The sequence below is a fragment of the Drosophila ananassae genome, chromosome XR, assembly GCF_017639315.1.
Source record: "Drosophila ananassae strain 14024-0371.13 chromosome XR, ASM1763931v2, whole genome shotgun sequence".
Classification (NCBI taxonomy): Eukaryota; Metazoa; Arthropoda; class Insecta; order Diptera; family Drosophilidae; genus Drosophila; species Drosophila ananassae.
In genome coordinates, this window is record NC_057932.1 from 7,821,882 (window position 1) to 7,840,811 (window position 18,930).

General features: G+C 38.8%; 2 protein-coding genes and 1 pseudogene across 2 annotated transcripts; all 3 read right to left on the minus strand.

Moving 5' to 3' along the window:
• Positions 1-349: 349 nt before the first annotated feature.
• On the minus strand, positions 350-4,163 carry LOC123257666 (BTB/POZ domain-containing protein 7-like). Its single transcript, XM_044717489.1, has 3 exons — positions 4,139-4,163; positions 1,705-3,698; positions 350-373 (listed from the first exon to the last, which is right to left on the minus strand). The coding sequence occupies exons 1-3, from the start codon at positions 4,161-4,163 to the stop codon at positions 350-352; spliced, it is 2,043 nt and encodes a 680-aa protein (XP_044573424.1).
• Positions 4,164-6,673: 2,510 nt separating this feature from the next.
• Positions 6,674-7,640, minus strand: LOC116656447 (annotated as a pseudogene).
• Positions 7,641-10,343: 2,703 nt separating this feature from the next.
• Positions 10,344-13,352, minus strand: LOC116656448 (BTB/POZ domain-containing protein 7-like). Its single transcript, XM_032456065.1, has 3 exons — positions 13,328-13,352; positions 10,717-12,947; positions 10,344-10,663 (listed from the first exon to the last, which is right to left on the minus strand). The coding sequence occupies exons 1-3, from the start codon at positions 13,350-13,352 to the stop codon at positions 10,523-10,525; spliced, it is 2,397 nt and encodes a 798-aa protein (XP_032311956.1). The 3' UTR covers positions 10,344-10,522.
• Between the last annotated feature and the right edge of the window lie 5,578 nt (positions 13,353-18,930).

The window sequence follows — 18,930 nt, forward strand, 5'->3', positions numbered from 1 at the left end:
GTGTTGGTTAAAGCATGGACTTCTCCTAGAGAACCCGCTGTTGTACTTGATCCAACACCACGCAAGATCAAATTCAAATCTACTGTGTCTAAATAAATAGCTTGAAGCAATACGCGTGCATACCTTTTTGGAATAACAGTTTCGTCTAACACAATACGAGTCGGAACGTGTAAAGATCGTTCTACATACTCTATTTTACGTGTACGCCGCGCAATTAAATTTCGAAAAAATGGTGACCGCGCGCTTAATATTGCTTTATGGCAAGGAAGTTTGATTTTTGGACGAAATCCATACTCCGAGGATCCTGAGTCTTGTCTTAAATGATCATTTGTTCCATCTGCTGTAAACACTAGTGCTTCATCTGCATAGTCACCTGTTTCCAATAAGTATCGTAAATCATGTTCCAGTGGGTTCGGAGTACCAAAACTTTCACCCAGCTGACACAAAACGCTAACGTCAACATTTGAAGATCCTCAAAAATTTTGGCTTAGGTTGCCCGTAATAGAATCCATAGAAGGTCTCAACCATCTAACCTAAAAAACACCAAATTAGGGCATTTCCGATCAATCAGTTAAAAGGCAGCTATACGGTATAGTCGACCAATCCCGGCCGGTCCGATTTATATACTGCCTGCAAATAAAATAAGGATGTGTGCTAAGTTTCTACTGGAACAAAAGGCTTCAAAACTGAGAGACTATTTGCGCAGAAACAGACAGGCTACATGCTATTTATTGTAATTTTTTATGTTGTTAGGAATTTAAAATTATAATAAATATTTTAGAACCGGCTGACTATGTCCGATAATTGCGATGTATATTTTATCCGATGTATATATTGTAATTAAAACACCACCTAAAAGGTGATATAGGTATCTCAACTTCTGTTTGGCCCGAAATTAACTTTTCTTGTTACTTCTCTGAAATAAAAAAATCTTCATGGCATTCGGAAGTACAAGTTAAAATATGTTGCAGATCGCCGATTACGTGGCAAGCAAGCAATTATGCGTACTATGTTTGATAAATGAAACAAAATATTGCAAAAACCACCACCTTAGTGGTGGTATAGGTATATCAACTTCGGTTTCGCCCGAAATTAACTTTCCTTTTCTTGTTACTTTTCTGAAATGAAGAAATCTTTATGGCATTCGGAAGTAAATGTTAAAAAATGTTGCAGATCGCCGATTACGTGACAAGCTAGTACCTATGCGTACTATTATTGAATTATGAAACAAAACATTGCAAAAATTGTTAGGTAGTTAAATTGTCATTGTTACACAATACATCCCAACTTAACCAGATCGTTATGACAGTTGCAATTCGCGTATATGGAAATTATAATTACTATTATTAACAAAACTAAAGAGGCCACAAATAATCCGAAAACGAATAGAAAAAGAGCCCGTTCTAGCAGAGCCGAAAGTTAGTGTAAGATATGGTTTATGCCCATATAAGAAAAATATACCCTTGCAGTTTATGTTTAATTTTGGAGTCTAATAAGGCCCAAGGTTGGATTCTCGAACAAAGATAGACTCAAAAGAATCAACCAAACTTTTAAAATTTTGGATAATCTAAAATTTATTTTATAGGCCGAAAAAACCGACATTACCGCAAGGCGCCTCTTCGTATATCCCTTCATTGACGGGTAAAAAGTAAAATAGAATCTTTCAATTATATATATATTTAAAATTTCATTCTGAAGACTTACTAATGCTCCACCCTCGGTGTCGGCATCAGACCCCAGACTGTTATCATGAGAAAATCCAAAATCGCCCTCAGTTATCAAGGCAGGCAAATCGTTACGATGTTGACTTGAATTTGAAAGACGTGCGTAGCTGCACTGTGCTCCAGGACCAGAATTATATGCCATAAAATTAGCTACACCAATAATACCAGTTGAGTGATGTCTTGGAAAAGTAAGATTTCGGTTGTTACATGGGTGAACCATATCAGTATTATAAGACGACACTGATGATGCCATTGTAGCCGTCGATAGAAACGAAGGTGCTGCGTTTGTGTATTGTGAAACTGATCCATGAGCAGCTGGCGAAGGGGGGGGTCTCTGGTTTTCATCTTCAAGTAAACTAACCTCATTTTGGGCCGATGATGGTGTAACAGTTGCTTCTATAGAGAGATCATTACTTCCTTTATTGATTTGGAGAGAGTTCCCCAATATATCAGATACTTCATCCGGAAGATTAAACTCTCTAACAACTCTAAGCCTAATTTGCCGGTCAATTTCATTTTTTGACGAAAGAGGGAGCAGCAATGCACGTTGGCACATTGGTGATTGACGCAATTTATGTTCACGCTTCCGCATAGCTAATAACGTTTGGTTGTCCGGTGGCGGTATTGCAACTGCTCCCCCTAAAAAACCAAAATGTTGTTCATCATTATTTCTTTCTGCCCCAATACCCCTGTTTGAGCCAGAATTTAAGTGAGATACCATATACAATGTGTCTGGAATATTTGGAGGATGCCTAGTCGTGCGCATTCGTAATATTTCTACGTGATTGTGCGTTGGCATTCGATCTTCTAAAAGTGTTTTTACTTCTTCAAAATATGGCATAAATAGACGCGGCCTTACATACAATCCCTGGTTTTTTCCTCCACGAATCCAGGCGTTGATACGGAGATTTTCTCTTTCATCCCCAATCATATGTGATGGAGGTGTACTTACAAGACCTCTTCGAATGGCTTGACATAAAACGTCACAATGAGGGGGTAAGACATGGTCCATCCGTACTAAAGGTAGCAGTTCTGACAGAATTTCTCTTAGTTCTATATCACTTATGTCGCGTTTTTTTACACCTTTGCGTGTTACTGAATGGGCTGTATGTGACAACAAATTTGGTTCTCTATCTTCCATACGTCGAATAAGTTCTTGCTCGCCCCATTTTAAAACCGCTTGCAATATTTCTAACTCCGACGCTTGTAAAAAGTTACTGTGCAATACATGTATTAACTGGGATTTATCCAATTGATGCAGAACTGGCGAGGCGCTAACAGCCGAAAATTCTTCTCGCAAATATTGACAAGCTTGTCGAAAAACCCATGCAGAACCATAAGGTTGGCAGCCCCACCTTAAAACGGTGGGTAAGGTGTCTAGAGATAACCATTCTAAAATCAAATCCTCACATCCTTGGGCCAATATATCAAGTTCCAAAAAACGTCCGATTTGATATAGCTCCATAGCTTCTTCAAGAGTTGTTGGACGCACTCGGCCAGTGTTGGTTAAAGCATGGACTTCTCCTAGAGAACCCGCTGTTGTACTTGATCCAACACCACGCAAGATCAAAGTCAAATCTACTGTGTCTAAATAAATAGCTTGAAGCAATACGCGTGCATACCTTTTTGGAATAACAGTTTCGTCTAACACAATACGAGTCGGAACGTGTAAAGATCGTTCTACATACTCATCTATTTTACGTGTACGCCGCGCAATTAAATTTCGAAAAAATGGTGACCGCGCGCTTAATATTGCTTTATGGCAAGGAAGTTTGATTTTTGGACGAAATCCATACTCCGAGGATCCTGAGTCTTGTCTTAAATGATCATTTGTTCCATCTGCTGTAAACACTAGTGCTTCATCTGCATAGTCACCTGTTTCCAATAAGTATCGTAAATCATGTTCCAGTGGGTTCGGAGTACCAAAACTTTCACCCAGCTGACACAAAACGCTAACGTCAACATTTGAAGATCCTCAAAAATTTTGGCTTAGGTTGCCCGTAATAGAATCCATAGAAGGTCTCAACCATCTAACCTAAAAAACACCAAATTAGGGCATTTCCGATCAATCAGTTAAAAGGCAGCTATACGGTATAGTCGACCAATCCCGGCCGGTCCGATTTGTATACTGCCTGCAAATAAAATAAGGATGTGTGCTAAGTTTCTACTGGAACAAAAGGCTTCAAAACTGAGAGACTATTTGCGCAGAAACAGACAGGCTACATGCTATTTATTGTAATTTTTTATGTTGTTAGGAATTTAAAATTATAATAAATATTTTAGAACCGGCTGACTATGTCCGATATTTGCGATGTATATTTTATCCGATGTATATATTGTAATTAAAACACCACCTAAAAGGTGATATAGGTATATCAACTTCTGTTTGGCCCGAAATTAACTTTTCTTGTTACTTCTCTGAAATAAAAAAATCTTCATGGCATTCGGAAGTACAAGTTAAAATATGTTGCAGATCGCCGATTACGTGGCAAGCAAGCACCTATGCGTACTATGTTTGATATATGAAACAAAATATTGCAAAAACCACCACCTTAGTGGTGGTATAGGTATATCAACTTCGGTTTCGCCCGAAATTAACTTTCCTTTTCTTGTTACTTTTCTGAAATGAAGAAATCTTTATGGCATTCGGAAGTAAATGTTAAAAAATGTTGCAGATCGCCGATTACGTGACAAGCTAGTACCTATGCGTACTATTATTGAATTATGGAACAAAACATTGCAAAAATTGTTAGGTTGTTAAATTGTCATTGTTACACAATACATCCCAACTTAACCAGATCGTTATGACAGTTGCAATTCGCGTATATGGAAATTATAATTACTATTATTAACAAAACTAAAGAGGCCACAAATAATCCGAAAACGAATAGATGAAGAGCCCGTTCTAGCAGAGCCGAAAGTTAGTGTAAGATATGGTTTATGCCCATATAAGAAAAATATACCCTTGCAGTTTATGTTTAATTTTTGAGTCTAATAAGGAACAAGGTTGGATTCTCGAACAAAGATAGACTCAAAAGAATCAACCAAACTTTTAAAATTTTGAATAATCTAAAATTTATTTTATAGGCCGAAAAAACCGACATTACCGCAAGGCGCCTCTTCGTATATCCCTTCATTGACGGGTACAAAGTAAAATAGAATCTTTCAATTGTATATATATTTAAAATTTCATTCTGAAGACTTAATAATCTTGCAAAAATTTTCACATTTACAACACGAGTTAACAAATTCACATATATTTCAATATACATACAATGATAAAAAGAAATTGATTATAATTTATAAGTATTTTATTTAATTATCTAAGCTTTGCGGATAGTTATATTGGATTCTACTCGGAAAGGCATGCTTAAATAATTTTTCCTGGTCGGTCCAATTTGCAGCCTCTATAAAAATCTGGGAGGACCGGAATTAAACATTCCGGAATGTTCGCGATGCAACGTAGGTGAGGCCTGCCCTTGTCGCAGGATTTCAAAAGGTGAATTTGAACGATGCCTAAAATGGTGGTAACTATTTTGAGGCAGTTGCTGAAAATAATAGCATTATTTACATTTTTAATTAAACGGTAATGGAAGCCTACCTGAATATTACGTATAGTAATACTACTTGTTGCAGTTCCAACGACATGGGGGCTTGGACCATCGCCTAAATCCAATTGCAAGCTTTCTGGTACCTCGTTATTAATAATTGATGCGCGTGTGCTAGTGGAAATACACCCAGATCCACTATTTGTCAAATGAAGCTGCCCCAACGATGCCGTAGCCATAGCTACATCCGGCATCATTTCGGAAAGATGACTGTTACCGGCATCTAATGCAGATGCTCCACCCTCGGTGTCGGCATCAGACCCCAGACTGTTATCATGAGAAAATCCAAAATCGCCCTCAGTTATCAAGGCAGGCAAATCGTTACGATGTTGACTTGAATTTGAAAGACGTGCGTAGCCAAGTGACCGGGTCAATGTAATAGTTATAATATTATATCAAACACCCGAAATCAGTGGATTTTATTTTAAGTAATTACGATAGCAAGATAACACACTTTTTGCTCAAAAAATATAAATATTATTAAAAAAATACGAAACTATATTGTAAACTTTCGGGATATTTAAGCAAATAATTAAAAATTATAATAAATATTTTATAACCGGCTGACTATGTCCGATATTTGCGATGTATATTTTATCCGATGTATATATTGTAATTAAACCACCACCTAAAAGGTGGTATAGGTATATCAACTTCTGTTTGGCCCGAAATTAACTTTTCTTGTTACTTCTCTGAAATGAACAAATCTTCATGGCATTCGGAGGTACAAGTTAAAATATGTTGCAGATCGCCGATTACGTGGCAAGCAAGCACCTATGCGTACTATGTTTGATATATGGAAAAAAATATTGCAAAAACCACCACCTTAGTGGTGGTATAGGTATATCAACTTCGGTTTCGCCCGAAATTAACTTTCCTTTTCTTGTTACTTTTTTGAAATGAAGAAATCTTTATGGCATTCGGAAGTAAATGTTAAAAAATGTTGCAGATCGCCGATTACGTGACAAGCTAGTACCTATGCGTACTATTATTGAATTATGGAACAACACATTGCAAAAATTGTTAGCCGAAAGTTAGTGTAAGATATGGTTTATGCCCATATAAGAAAAATATACCCTTGCAGTTTATGTTTAATTTTTGAGTCTAATAAGGAACAAGGTTGGATTCTCGAACAAAGATAGACTCAAAAGAATCAACCAAACTTTTAAAATTTTGAATAATCTAAAATTTATTTTATAGGCCGAAAAAACCGACATTACCGCAAGGCGCCTCTTCGTATATCCCTTCATTGACGGGTAAAAAGTAAAATAGAATCTTTCAATTATATATATATTTAAAATTTCATTCTGAAGACTTACTAATCTTGCAAAAATTTGCACATTTACAACACGAGTTAACAAATTCACATATATTTCAATATACATACAATGATAAAAAGAAATTGATTATAATTTATAAGTATTTTATTTAATTATCTAAGCTTTGCGGATAGTTATATTGGATTCTACTCGGAAAGGCATGCTTAAATAATTTTTCCTGGTCGGTCCAATTTGCAGCCTCTATAAAAATCTGGGAGGACCGGAATTAAACATTCCGGAATGTTCGCGATGCAACGTAGGTGAGGCCTGCCCTTGTCGCAGGATTTCAAAAGGTGAATTTGAACGATGCCTAAAATGGTGGTAACTATTTTGAGGCAGTTGCTGAAAATAATAGCATTATTTACATTTTTAATTAAACGGTAATGGAAGCCTACCTGAATATTACGTATAGTAATACTACTTGTTGCAGTTCCAACGACATGGGGGCTTGGACCATCGCCTAAATCCTATTGCAAGCTTTCTGGTACCTCGTTATTAATAATTGATGCGCGTGTGCTAGTGGAAATACACCCAGATCCACTATTTGTCAAATGAAGCTGTCCCAACGATGCCGTAGCCATAGCTACATCCGGCATCATTTCGGAAAGATGACTGTTACCGGCATCTAATGCAGATGCTCCACCCTCGGTGTCGGCATCAGACCCCATACTGTTATCATGAGAAAATCCAAAATCGCCCTCAGTTATCAAGGCAGGCAAATCGTTACGATGTTGACTTGAATTTGAAAGACGTGCGTAGCTGCACTGTGCTCCAGGACCAGAATTATATGCCATAAAATTAGCTACACCAATAATACCAGTTGAGTGATGTCTTGGAAAAGTAAGATTTCGGTTGTTACATGGGTGAACCATATCAGTATTATAAGACGACACTGATGATGCCATTGTAGCCGTCGATAGAAACGAAGGTGCTGCGTTTGTGCGAAGGGGGGGGACTCTGGTTTTCATCTTCAAGTAAACTAACCTCATTTTGGGCCGATGATGGTGTAACAGTTGCTTCTATAGAGAGATCATTACTTCCTTTATTGATTTGGAGAGAGTTCCCCAATATATCAGATACTTCATCCGGAAGATTAAACTCTCTAACAACTCTAAGCCTAATTTGCCGGTCAATTTCATTTTTTGACGAAAGAGGGAGCAGCAATGCACGTTGGCACATTGGTGATTGACGCAATTTATGTTCACGCTTCCGCGTAGCTAATAACGTTTGGTTGTCCGGTGGCGGTATTGCAACTGCTCCCCCTAAAAAACCAAAATGTTGTTCATCATTATTTCTTTCTGCCCCAATACCCCTGTTTGAGCCAGAATTTAAGTGAGATACCATATACAATGTGTCTGGAATATTTGGAGGATGCCTAGTCGTGCGCATTCGTAATATTTCTACGTGATTGTGCGTTGGCATTCGATCTTCTAAAAGTGTTTTTACTTCTTCAAAATATGGCATAAATAGACGCGGCCTTACATACAATCCCTGGTTTTTTCCTCCACGAATCCAGGCGTTGATACGGAGATTTTCTCTTTCATCCCCAATCATATGTGATGGAGGTGTACTTACAAGACCTCTTCGAATGGCTTGACATAAAACGTCACAATGAGGGGGTAAGACATGGTCCATCCGTACTAAAGGTAGCAGTTCTGCAGAATTTCTCTTAGTTCTATATCACTTATGTCGCGTTTTTTTACACCTTTGCGTGTTACTGAATGGGCTGTATGTGACAACAAATTTGGTTCTCTATCTTCCATACGTCGAATAAGTTCTTGCTCGCCCCATTTTAAAACCGCTTGCAATATTTCTAACTCCGACGCTTGTAAAAAGTTACTGTGCAATACATGTATTAACTGGGATTTATCCAATTGATGCAGAACTGGCGAGGCGCTAACAGCCGAAAATTCTTCTCGCAAATATTGACAAGCTTGTCGAAAAACCCATGCAGAACCATAAGGTTGGCAGCCCCACCTTAAAACGGTGGGTAAGGTGTCTAGAGATAATCATTCTAAAATCAAATCCTCACATCCTTGGGCCAATATATCAAGTTCCAAAAATTTGATATAGTCCGATTTGATATAGCTCCATAGCTTCTTCAAGAGTTGTTGGACGCACTCGGCCAGTGTTGGTTAAAGCATGGACTTCTCCTAGAGAACCCGCTGTTGTACTTGATCCAACACCACGCAAGATCAAAGTCAAATCTACTGTGTCTAAATAAATAGCTTGAAGCAATACGCGTGCATACCTTTTTGGAATAACAGTTTCGTCTAACACAATACGAGTCGGAACGTGTAAAGATCGTTCTACATACTCATCTATTTTACGTGTACGCCGCGCAATTAAATTTCGAAAAAATGGTGACCGCGCGCTTAATATTGCTTTATGGCAAGGAAGTTTGATTTTTGGACGAAATCCATACTCCGAGGATCCTGAGTCTTGTCTTAAATGATCATTTGTTCCATCTGCTGTAAACACTAGTGCTTCATCTGCATAGTCACCTGTTTCCAATAAGTATCGTAAATCATGTTCCAGTGGGTTCGGAGTACCAAAACTTTCACCCAGCTGACACAAAACGCTAACGTCAACATTTGAAGATCCTCAAAAATTTTGGCTTAGGTTGCCCGTAATAGAATCCATAGAAGGTCTCAACCATCTAACCTAAAAAACACCAAATTAGGGCATTTCCGATCAATCAGTTAAAAGGCATACGGTATAGTCGACCAATCCCGGCCGGTCCGATTTATATACTGCCTGCAAATAAAATAAGGATGTGTGCTAAGTTTCTACTGGAACAAAAGGCTTCAAAACTGAGAGACTATTTGCGCAGAAACAGACAGGCTACATGCTATTTATTGTAATTTTTTATGTTATTAGGAATTTAAAATTATAATAAATATTTTAGAACCGGCTGACTATGTCCGATATTTGCGATGTATATTTTATCCGATGTATATATTGTAATTAAACCACCACCTAAAAGGTGATATAGGTATCTCAACTTCTGTTTGGCCCGAAATTAACTTTTCTTGTTACTTCTCTGAAATAAAAAAATCTTCATGGCATTCGGAAGTACAAGTTAAAATATGTTGCAGATCGCCGATTACGTGGCAAGCAAGCACCTATGCGTACTATGTTTGATATATGAAACAAAATATTGCAAAAACCACCACCTTAATGGTGGTATAGGTATATCAACTTCGGTTTCGCCCGAAATTAACTTTCCTTTCCTTGTTACTTTTCTGAAATGAAGAAATCTTTATGGCATTCGGAAGTAAATGTTAAAAAATGTTGCAGATCGCCGATTACGTGACAAGCTAGTACCTATGCGTACTATTATTGAATTATGGAACAAAACCGTTCAAAAATTGTTAGCCGAAAGTTAGTGTAAGATATGGTTTATGCCCATATAAGAAAAATATACCCTTGCAGTTTATGTTTAATTTTTGAGTCTAATAAGGAACAAGGTTGGATTCTCGAACAAAGATAGACTCAAAAGAATCAACCAAACTTTTAAAATTTTGAATAATCTAAAATTTATTTTATAGGCCGAAAAAACCGACATTACCGCAAGGCGCCTCTTCGTATATCCCTTCATTGACGGGTAAAAAGTAAAATAGAATCTTTCAATTATATATATATTTAAAATTTCATTCTGAAGACTTACTAATCTTGCAAAAATTTGCACATTTACAACACGAGTTAACAAATTCACATATATTTCAATATACATACAATGATAAAAAGAAATTGATTATAATTTATAAGTATTTTATTTAATTATCTAAGCTTTGCGGATAGTTATATTGGATTCTACTCGGAAAGGCATGCTTAAATAATTTTTCCTGGTCGGTCCAATTTGCAGCCTCTATAAAAATCTGGGGGGACCGGAATTAAACATTCCGGAATGTTCGCGATGCAACGTAGGTGAGGCCTGCCCTTGTCGCAGGATTTCAAAAGGTGAATTTGAACGATGCCTAAAATGGTGGTAACTATTTTGAGGCAGTTGCTGAAAATAATAGCATTATTTACATTTTTAATTAAACGGTAATGGAAGCCTACCTGAATATTACTTATAGTAATACTACTTGTTGCAGTTCCAACGACATGGGGGCTTGGACCATCGCCTAAATCCAATTGCAAGCTTTCTGGTACCTCGTTATTAATAATTGATGCGCGTGTGCTAGTGGAAATACACCCAGATCCACTATTTGTCAAATGAAGCTGTCCCAACGATGCCGTAGCCATAGCTACATCCGGCATCATTTCGGAAAGATGACTGTTACCGGCATCTAATGCAGATGCTCCACCCTCGGTGTCGGCATCAGACCCCAGACTGTTATCATGAGAAAATCCAAAATCGCCCTCAGTTATCAAGGCAGGCAAATCGTTACGATGTTGACTTGAATTTGAAAGACGTGCGTAGCTGCACTGTGCTCCAGGACCAGAATTATATGCCATAAAATTAGCTACACCAATAATACCAGTTGAGTGATGTCTTGGAAAAGTAAGATTTCGGTTGTTACATGGGTGAACCATATCAGTATTATAAGACGACACTGATGATGCCATTGTAGCCGTCGATAGAAACGAAGGTGCTGCGTTTGTGTATTGTGAAACTGATCCATGAGCAGCTGGCGAAGGGGGGGGACTCTGGTTTTCATCTTCAAGTAAACTAACCTCATTTTGGGCCGATGATGGTGTAACAGTTGCTTCTATAGAGGGATCATTACTTCCTTTATTGATTTGGAGAGAGTTCCCCAATATATCAGATACTTCATCCGGAAGATTAAACTCTCTAACAACTCTAAGCCTAATTTGCCGGTCAATTTCATTTTTTGACGAAAGAGGGAGCAGCAATGCACGTTGGCACATTGGTGATTGACGCAATTTATGTTCACGCTTCCGCATAGCTAATAACGTTTGGTTGTCCGGTGGCGGTATTGCAACTGCTCCCCCTAAAAAACCAAAATGTTGTTCATCATTATTTCTTTCTGCCCCAATACCCCTGTTTGAGCCAGAATTTAAGTGAGATACCATATACAATGTGTCTGGAATATTTGGAGGATGCCTAGTCGTGCGCATTCGTAATATTTCTACGTGATTGTGCGTTGGCATTCGATCTTCTAAAAGTGTTTTTACTTCTTCAAAATATGGCATAAATAGACGCGGCCTTACATACAATCCCTGGTTTTTTCCTCCACGAATCCAGGCGTTGATACGGAGATTTTCTCTTTCATCCCCAATCATATGTGATGGAGGTGTACTTACAAGACCTCTTCGAATGGCTTGACATAAAACGTCACAATGAGGGGGTAAGACATGGTCCATCCGTACTAAAGGTAGCAGTTCTGACAGAATTTCTCTTAGTTCTATATCACTTATGTCGCGTTTTTTTACACCTTTGCGTGTTACTGAATGGGCTGTATGTGACAACAAATTTGGTTCTCTATCTTCCATACGTCGAATAAGTTCTTGCTCGCCCCATTTTAAAACCGCTTGCAATATTTCTAACTCCGACGCTTGTAAAAAGTTACTGTGCAATACATGTATTAACTGGGATTTATCCAATTGATGCAGAACTGGCGAGGCGCTAACAGCCGAAAATTCTTCTCGCAAATATTGACAAGCTTGTCGAAAAACCCATGCAGAACCATAAGGTTGGCAGCCCCACCTTAAAACGGTGGGTAAGGTGTCTAGAGATAACCATTCTAAAATCAAATCCTCACATCCTTGGGCCAATATATCAAGTTCCAAAAAACGTCCGATTTGATATAGCTCCATAGCTTCTTCAAGAGTTGTTGGACGCACTCGGCCAGTGTTGGTTAAAGCATGGACTTCTCCTAGAGAACCCGCTGTTGTACTTGATCCAACACCACGCAAGATCAAAGTCAAATCTACTGTGTCTAAATAAATAGCTTGAAGCAATACGCGTGCATACCTTTTTGGAATAACAGTTTCGTCTAACACAATACGAGTCGGAACGTGTAAAGATCGTTCTACATACTCATCTATTTTACGTGTACGCCGCGCAATTAAATTTCGAAAAAATGGTGACCGCGCGCTTAATATTGCTTTATGGCAAGGAAGTTTGATTTTTGGACGAAATCCATACTCCGAGGATCCTGAGTCTTGTCTTAAATGATCATTTGTTCCATCTGCTGTAAACACTAGTGCTTCATCTGCAAAGTCACCTGTTTCCAATAAGTATCGTAAATCATGTTCCAGTGGGTTCGGAGTACCAAAACTTTCACCCAGCTGACACAAAACGCTAACGTCAACATTTGAAGATCCTCAAAAATTTTGGCTTAGGTTGCCCGTAATAGAATCCATAGAAGGTCTCAACCATCTAACCTAAAAAACACCAAATTAGGGCATTTCCGATCAATCAGTTAAAAGGCAGCTATACGGTATAGTCGACCAATCCCGGCCGGTCCGATTTATATACTGCCTGCAAATAAAATAAGGATGTGTGCTAAGTTTCTACTGGAACAAAAGGCTTCAAAACTGAGAGACTATTTGCGCAGAAACAGACAGGCTACATGCTATTTAATGTAATTTTTTATGTTGTTAGGAATTTAAAATTATAATAAATATTTTAGAACCGGCTGACTATGTCCGATATTTGCGATGTATATTTTATCCGATGTATATATTGTAATTAAACCACCACCTAAAAGGTGATATAGGTATATCATCTTCTGTTTGGCCCGAAATTAACTTTTCTTGTTACTTCTCTGAAATAAAAAAATCTTCATGGCATTCGGAAGTACAAGTTAAAATATGTTGCAGATCGCCGATTACGTGGCAAGCAAGCACCTATGCGTACTATGTTTGATATATGGAACAAAATATTGCAAAAACCACCACCTTAGTGGTGGTATAGGTATATCATCTTCGGTTTCGCCCGAAATTAACTTTCCTTTTCTTGTTACTTTTCTGAAATGAAGAAATCTTTATGGCATTCGGAAGTAAATGTTAAAAAATGTTGCAGATCGCCGATTACGTGACAAGCTAGTACCTATGCGTACTATTATTGAATTATGGAACAAAACATTGCAAAAATTGTTAGGTTGTTAAATTGTCATTGTTACACAATACATCCCAACTTAACCAGATCGTTATGACAGTTGCAATTCGCGTATATGGAAATTATAATTACTATTATTAACAAAACTAAAGAGGCCACAAATAATCCGAAAACGAATAGATGTGAAGAGCGCGTTCTAGCAGAGCCGAAAGTTAGTGTAAGATATGGTTTATGCCCATATAAGAAAAATATACCCTTGCAGTTTATGTTTAATTTTTGAGTCTAATAAGGAACAAGGTTGGATTCTCGAACAAAGATAGACTCGAAATAATCAACCAAACTTTTAAAATTTTGAATAATCTAAAATTTATTTTATAGGCCGAAAAAACCGACATTACCGCAAGGCGCCTCTTCGTATATCCCTTCATTGACGGGTAAAAAGTAAAATAGAATCTTTCAATTATATATATATGACGAGGATTCATTATCCGAGTCTTTGACCGGACTTTCGGCGAAACGTTTTCTGGCGCGTGGCATGTTGATTGAATTTCACAACTCGACTGCCTCTTTAATTCATGTCGATCCCTTTTCAATTCCTTCTCACCCTCCAATACACACGCACAGTGTGGTGAGTTATGACGAACACTATCTGTCTCACTCATGCCCACGGCCAGACTACGTTGACAGAATTATGTATCTGCCTCGCACGAAAGAAAGGGGAACCACAAAGAAATAAAACAAATGTGTACCAACAAATAATCGTTATAATTTGAATGTTTAAATTATTCTGCGACACGGCCTTCCTGACCTATCTCACGTCCTCGTGAGTTTACAATATGAAGGTTTTACAAAATATTCTCTTATTATTATTATTATTATTTTCCTTTTAATACAAATTCAAATTCAAGCAGGTTTCGCAAAAATACATTTTTCTTCTTAAATAAAAATTGAACAAATTATTTCTTACTCTTATACAACGTTTGCCATGAGATTCAGATTACCACCAACTTAAATTCAAACAATTAAAATTATTCAGCCTTTTCTTTCATAAGGCGACCATATTCTTCATTTCATTTACAAAAATCATGCCAACAACTAGCACACAGTCATTAACAAAATAAACTGGCCAGCCAAACAACAAGTTAATTTAGCCCACAGCTTATATCCAGACAAACCGGCCATCACAAATAGCTCACAGTTTAGTTTATAAGCCGGCCAAATAACTGACGTCCGATCATTACCAAAATTTCAATATTAATGCAGCAAATGGAGAACCACATAACTCGGGCGCTCACCTCTACAGAAAGTCATGAAATATGGAACCGATCCGGAAAGGTCTTTATTCTATTTCAAGATCACAGCCCTCGCCGGCTTGATCTGTGGCATCTTCATCACTGACTTCATCATTTAGTTCTGTGATTTCTTCATCATCACACTCATCATCCAACTCTGTGGTAATCCCCTTCTCAGGCATACGCCTCAAAAATTCGTGAGAATATTTATATGTTCTATTATTAGTTAGTGCCTTAAGTTTATACCGATCTCCTTCCAATATTTCGGTTACTAAAAACGGTCCTCTAAACTTAGGGTCTAATTTTGTCTGATGTCGCTCTTCGTTCTTAAGCAAAACGTGATCACCAACTTTATGTCTTACAATAGTAGCCTTATCTTTATCAAATCTAGCAAATCAAATCTATCATAATTGGCATTCTTTTCCATGTTTTGCTTAGCCATTTCTCTAACTTTATCAATATCAACATCGTTCTTATTTTCAACAACAGGTACGAGACCAAACGGCCTTGCTTCTTTGCCAATAAGTAGTTCTAAAGGGCTAACCTTAGTCACTCTATTGGGCGTACAATTAAGAGCCAGTTGAATTTCGCATAAAGCATCTTGCCATGACCCCTGACCTGTCTCAACCGCTGTTAGCATGGACTTTAGAGTACTCATAACTCGCTCTACTTGGCCATTGGCCCGACTAGCACCCGTGGCGATCAGATGCAAATCTATCTTTTGAACCGAACAGAAATCACGGAATGCTGTGCTTGAAAAACTACGTCCCTGATCTGCGATCAGACGAGAGGGTACGCCGAACAATGATATTTGTGATCTTAATGCCTTAATACAGCTCTCGGTGTCTAGCCTCGATGTATGAGATAAAAAGACAAACTTCGTGAAGGCGTCTATTGACACGATTATGTATTCCTTCTGTTCATTTTTACCACTAAGCTTCCCTGTGATGTCGATGTGGACTGTATGCCACGGGATGTTAACCTTTGGTATGGGATGCAATTCCGCTTGTACCCTACCAGATGGGGGCTTTGACAATCTGCATGTAATACAGTTGTCGACAAATTTGCGAACGTATTTGGACATCTTGTCAAACCAATAGTATTCGTACATTTTCTCAAGGGTTTTTTCCCAACCAAGGTGCATAATTGACTCGTGCACATTGTTTACAGCTGACCACCTAAATGGCTTTGGGATAATAGGGAGACAACGAGTCTTTCCGTTTCTTTGAATTTTCCTATACAGCGTTCCTGCCCTTAACTCGAACGTTTTGGCCAAATCCTCAGAAAGATCATCGTTACGCAATTTAGAAACAATAGACGACGTTTCTACGTCTCGTTGCTGCTCAGCTAACAACCATTTGTCAGTAATCTCTGCTAAATTTATATGTTTTTCCACTGTACCTTTTGACTGGATGCGATCTTTTGATATGGGATTTCGAGACAGAAAATCTACATGAGCCATTCGTTCGCCTGGCCTATACTGAATGTCAAACTCAAAAGATTGCATGTACGACCACCACCTATGGACTCTTGGAGTCAGTTCCGCTTTTGTGCGAGATGCCTTGAGAGAATTGCAATCGGTAAAAACGATAAAATGTCGACCATGCAAGTAATGGCGAAAATGCTTAATAGAATTGAAAACTGCAAGTGTTTCCAACTCATACGAGTGATAACGCGATTCCGCTGACGAAGTCCGTTTACTAAAGTATTCGATAACTCGTGGCTTGTTTTCGATTTTGTGCAACAAAATTGCGCCATAGCCATCGGCACTCGCATCTGTATGAAGCTCAATAGGAAATTGTGGATCGAAAATAGTAAGAACAGGTTCACTAGTCAGGATTGAAATTACCTTCTGTCGTATTTGCTCGTGCTCTAATTCCCATGAAAATGACATGCTTTTTGAAGTTAGAGCATAGAGTGGTTTCAGTAACTGTGAAAACTTGGGTACAAACTGACGAAAATACGAGACCAGTCCAATAAATTGTCTCAGTTGAGTCACAGATTGCGGAGGCGGTAAATCTGTAAGAGCTTGTATTTTTCTAGGATTCGGTCGAATTTCACCTGCTCTAACTTCGAAGCCCAAATATTCTACACAAGATTTAAGAAAGGAGCATTTTTTAATGTTGAAAGAAAATCCTGCTTCGACGAGTGCTTGTAGAGTTATTTTTAGCCTGTCGAAAGCTTCCTCCTTTGTGCGTGCAACTATCATTACATCGTCCATATAAACGATGGCATATGTATGAGTCAGATCGCCTAGGGCACGATTAATGGCCCTCTGGAATACAGAAGGCGCATTTTTAAGCCCAAAAGGCATAGCCAAGTATTCATACTGCCCTTCTGGGGTTACAAACGCTGTCCGTTCAATAGAGCTTGGATGTATTGGGATCTGATGGAAGCCACTCGCCATGTCAATGCACGTGAAAAACCTAGCACCACTCAACCTAGCTATCTGGTCAGATATAAGTGGCAATGGGTACTTGTCGGAAACGGTATTGGCATTAAGCTCACGATAATCAACACACAGACGGTCTGTACCATTTTTCTTGCGGACAAGTAACATCGGACTCGCGAAAGGAGAGGAACTGTGTCTTATTATGTTTGCTTCCAACAGCTCTTGAATGGAATGTCTAACCATTTCTTTTTCTTCCACACTCAATCGATAAGGGCGTCTCTGAACCGTCTTATTCTGATCAATCAAGCGAATCTCTAACTGTCCCGTAGTCACGCGACTCTGTGGTATACCGTTTATAAAAGAATTTGAATACCCCTGTAATATTGAGAGCAGTTTGTCTTTATCCTGTCCATGTAAATCGGTATCGACACCAGCCAGGTCAGGAGTGCATTCGGAGACTACGACAGGTAATACAGACTTTTCGTTAAACATAGTAAGCGCGCTTGATGTAATTGTCACGCCGATGCCCTGGCTCAAAATTTCCCGGCCAATCAGAGCGTCGTATTTGATATGATTGTCTAAAACTACGTGAAACAAGATTTCGAAAGAACGCTCACAAATTAAAACATTCGCCAATATCTGTAAAGTGCTGCAAACAGAGTTGCCACCTATACCCCTCAATGTCACTACGTTGTTTATTCTAGTGCCGGATAATCTCAGTGATGCAGTCTCTTTGATGAGTGAACATTCGGCTCCGGAGTCGAAGTAAAATTGGAACGACTCACCAAACTGCAGCAACGTTCCTAAGGGCTCAAGTACTGTGCATATGTTTACGTCTTTGATGGTATTGCTCTTCATCGGCGGACGCTCCTGACGATCTGGGCACACAGTAGATACATGTCCAGCTTTTCCACATTTATAGCAGATCACGGATGATCGATCTTTTGCTCCAAATTGTTGATTACGGGGCTGCTGACGCTGAGTTGCCTCTTTATTAAAGCGACATTCCGCCTTCTTGTGTCCGGGTTTGCCACAATTATGACACGTGATGTGAGACATAGTCCTGACTCTTTTTCCTTGGGGTGCTGATAAGTTGTCACTCGAATGCTGGTTCTGTCTAGTGTCGAACGAAAAGGCTTTGAGTTCCTGATGCAGCTCGTTTCTGGTTTTGATATCCGTCGTAAAAACCAAACGGCGCAATCGTTTGTCTATCCCAGCTGCATGTGCCAACGTAACGGATACTGCAATCTGCTCGACGCTAAGTGACTTCCAGCGGGCCATAAGTGATGTGACCATTCTGCTTCCATACAGCGACAAGCACTCTCCTTCGTTTGGGCGTGCATTTAGCAAATTCATAACGGTTGCGGCCAAAGTCTCCGTTCCAGAAAAATATTGCAAAAATAATTCTCGGAACTGCGTCCACGTAATGCCGGGAAAACATGTCTGCGAGAGCCAGTGAGATGCGGTGCCTTCCAGTGATTTGCTGAGGGACATTACAAGAGCGCTGCCCACTAGCTGGTTTTCGGACAAGATGTAGTCGACCGTTGAACACCAGGAGAGAG

Excerpts from the sequence above, each read along its gene's own strand:
- LOC116656448 (XM_032456065.1), bottom strand. The coding sequence starts at position 13,352 with ATGATATACCTATATCACCTTTTAG. Across the intron at positions 12,948-13,327 it reads ATACCTATATCACCTTTTAG|GATCTTCAAATGTTGACGTT; the intron begins GTGGTGGTTTAA and ends AAAATTTTTGAG. Across the intron at positions 10,664-10,716 it reads TTACTATAAGTAATATTCAG|CAACTGCCTCAAAATAGTTA; the intron begins GTAGGCTTCCAT and ends TATTATTTTCAG.
- LOC123257666 (XM_044717489.1), bottom strand. The coding sequence starts at position 4,163 with ATGAAGATTTTTTTATTTCAGAGAA. Across the intron at positions 3,699-4,138 it reads GATTTTTTTATTTCAGAGAA|GATCTTCAAATGTTGACGTT; the intron begins GTAACAAGAAAA and ends AAAATTTTTGAG. Across the intron at positions 374-1,704 it reads ACACCGAGGGTGGAGCATTA|GTGACTATGCAGATGAAGCA; the intron begins GTAAGTCTTCAG and ends TATTGGAAACAG.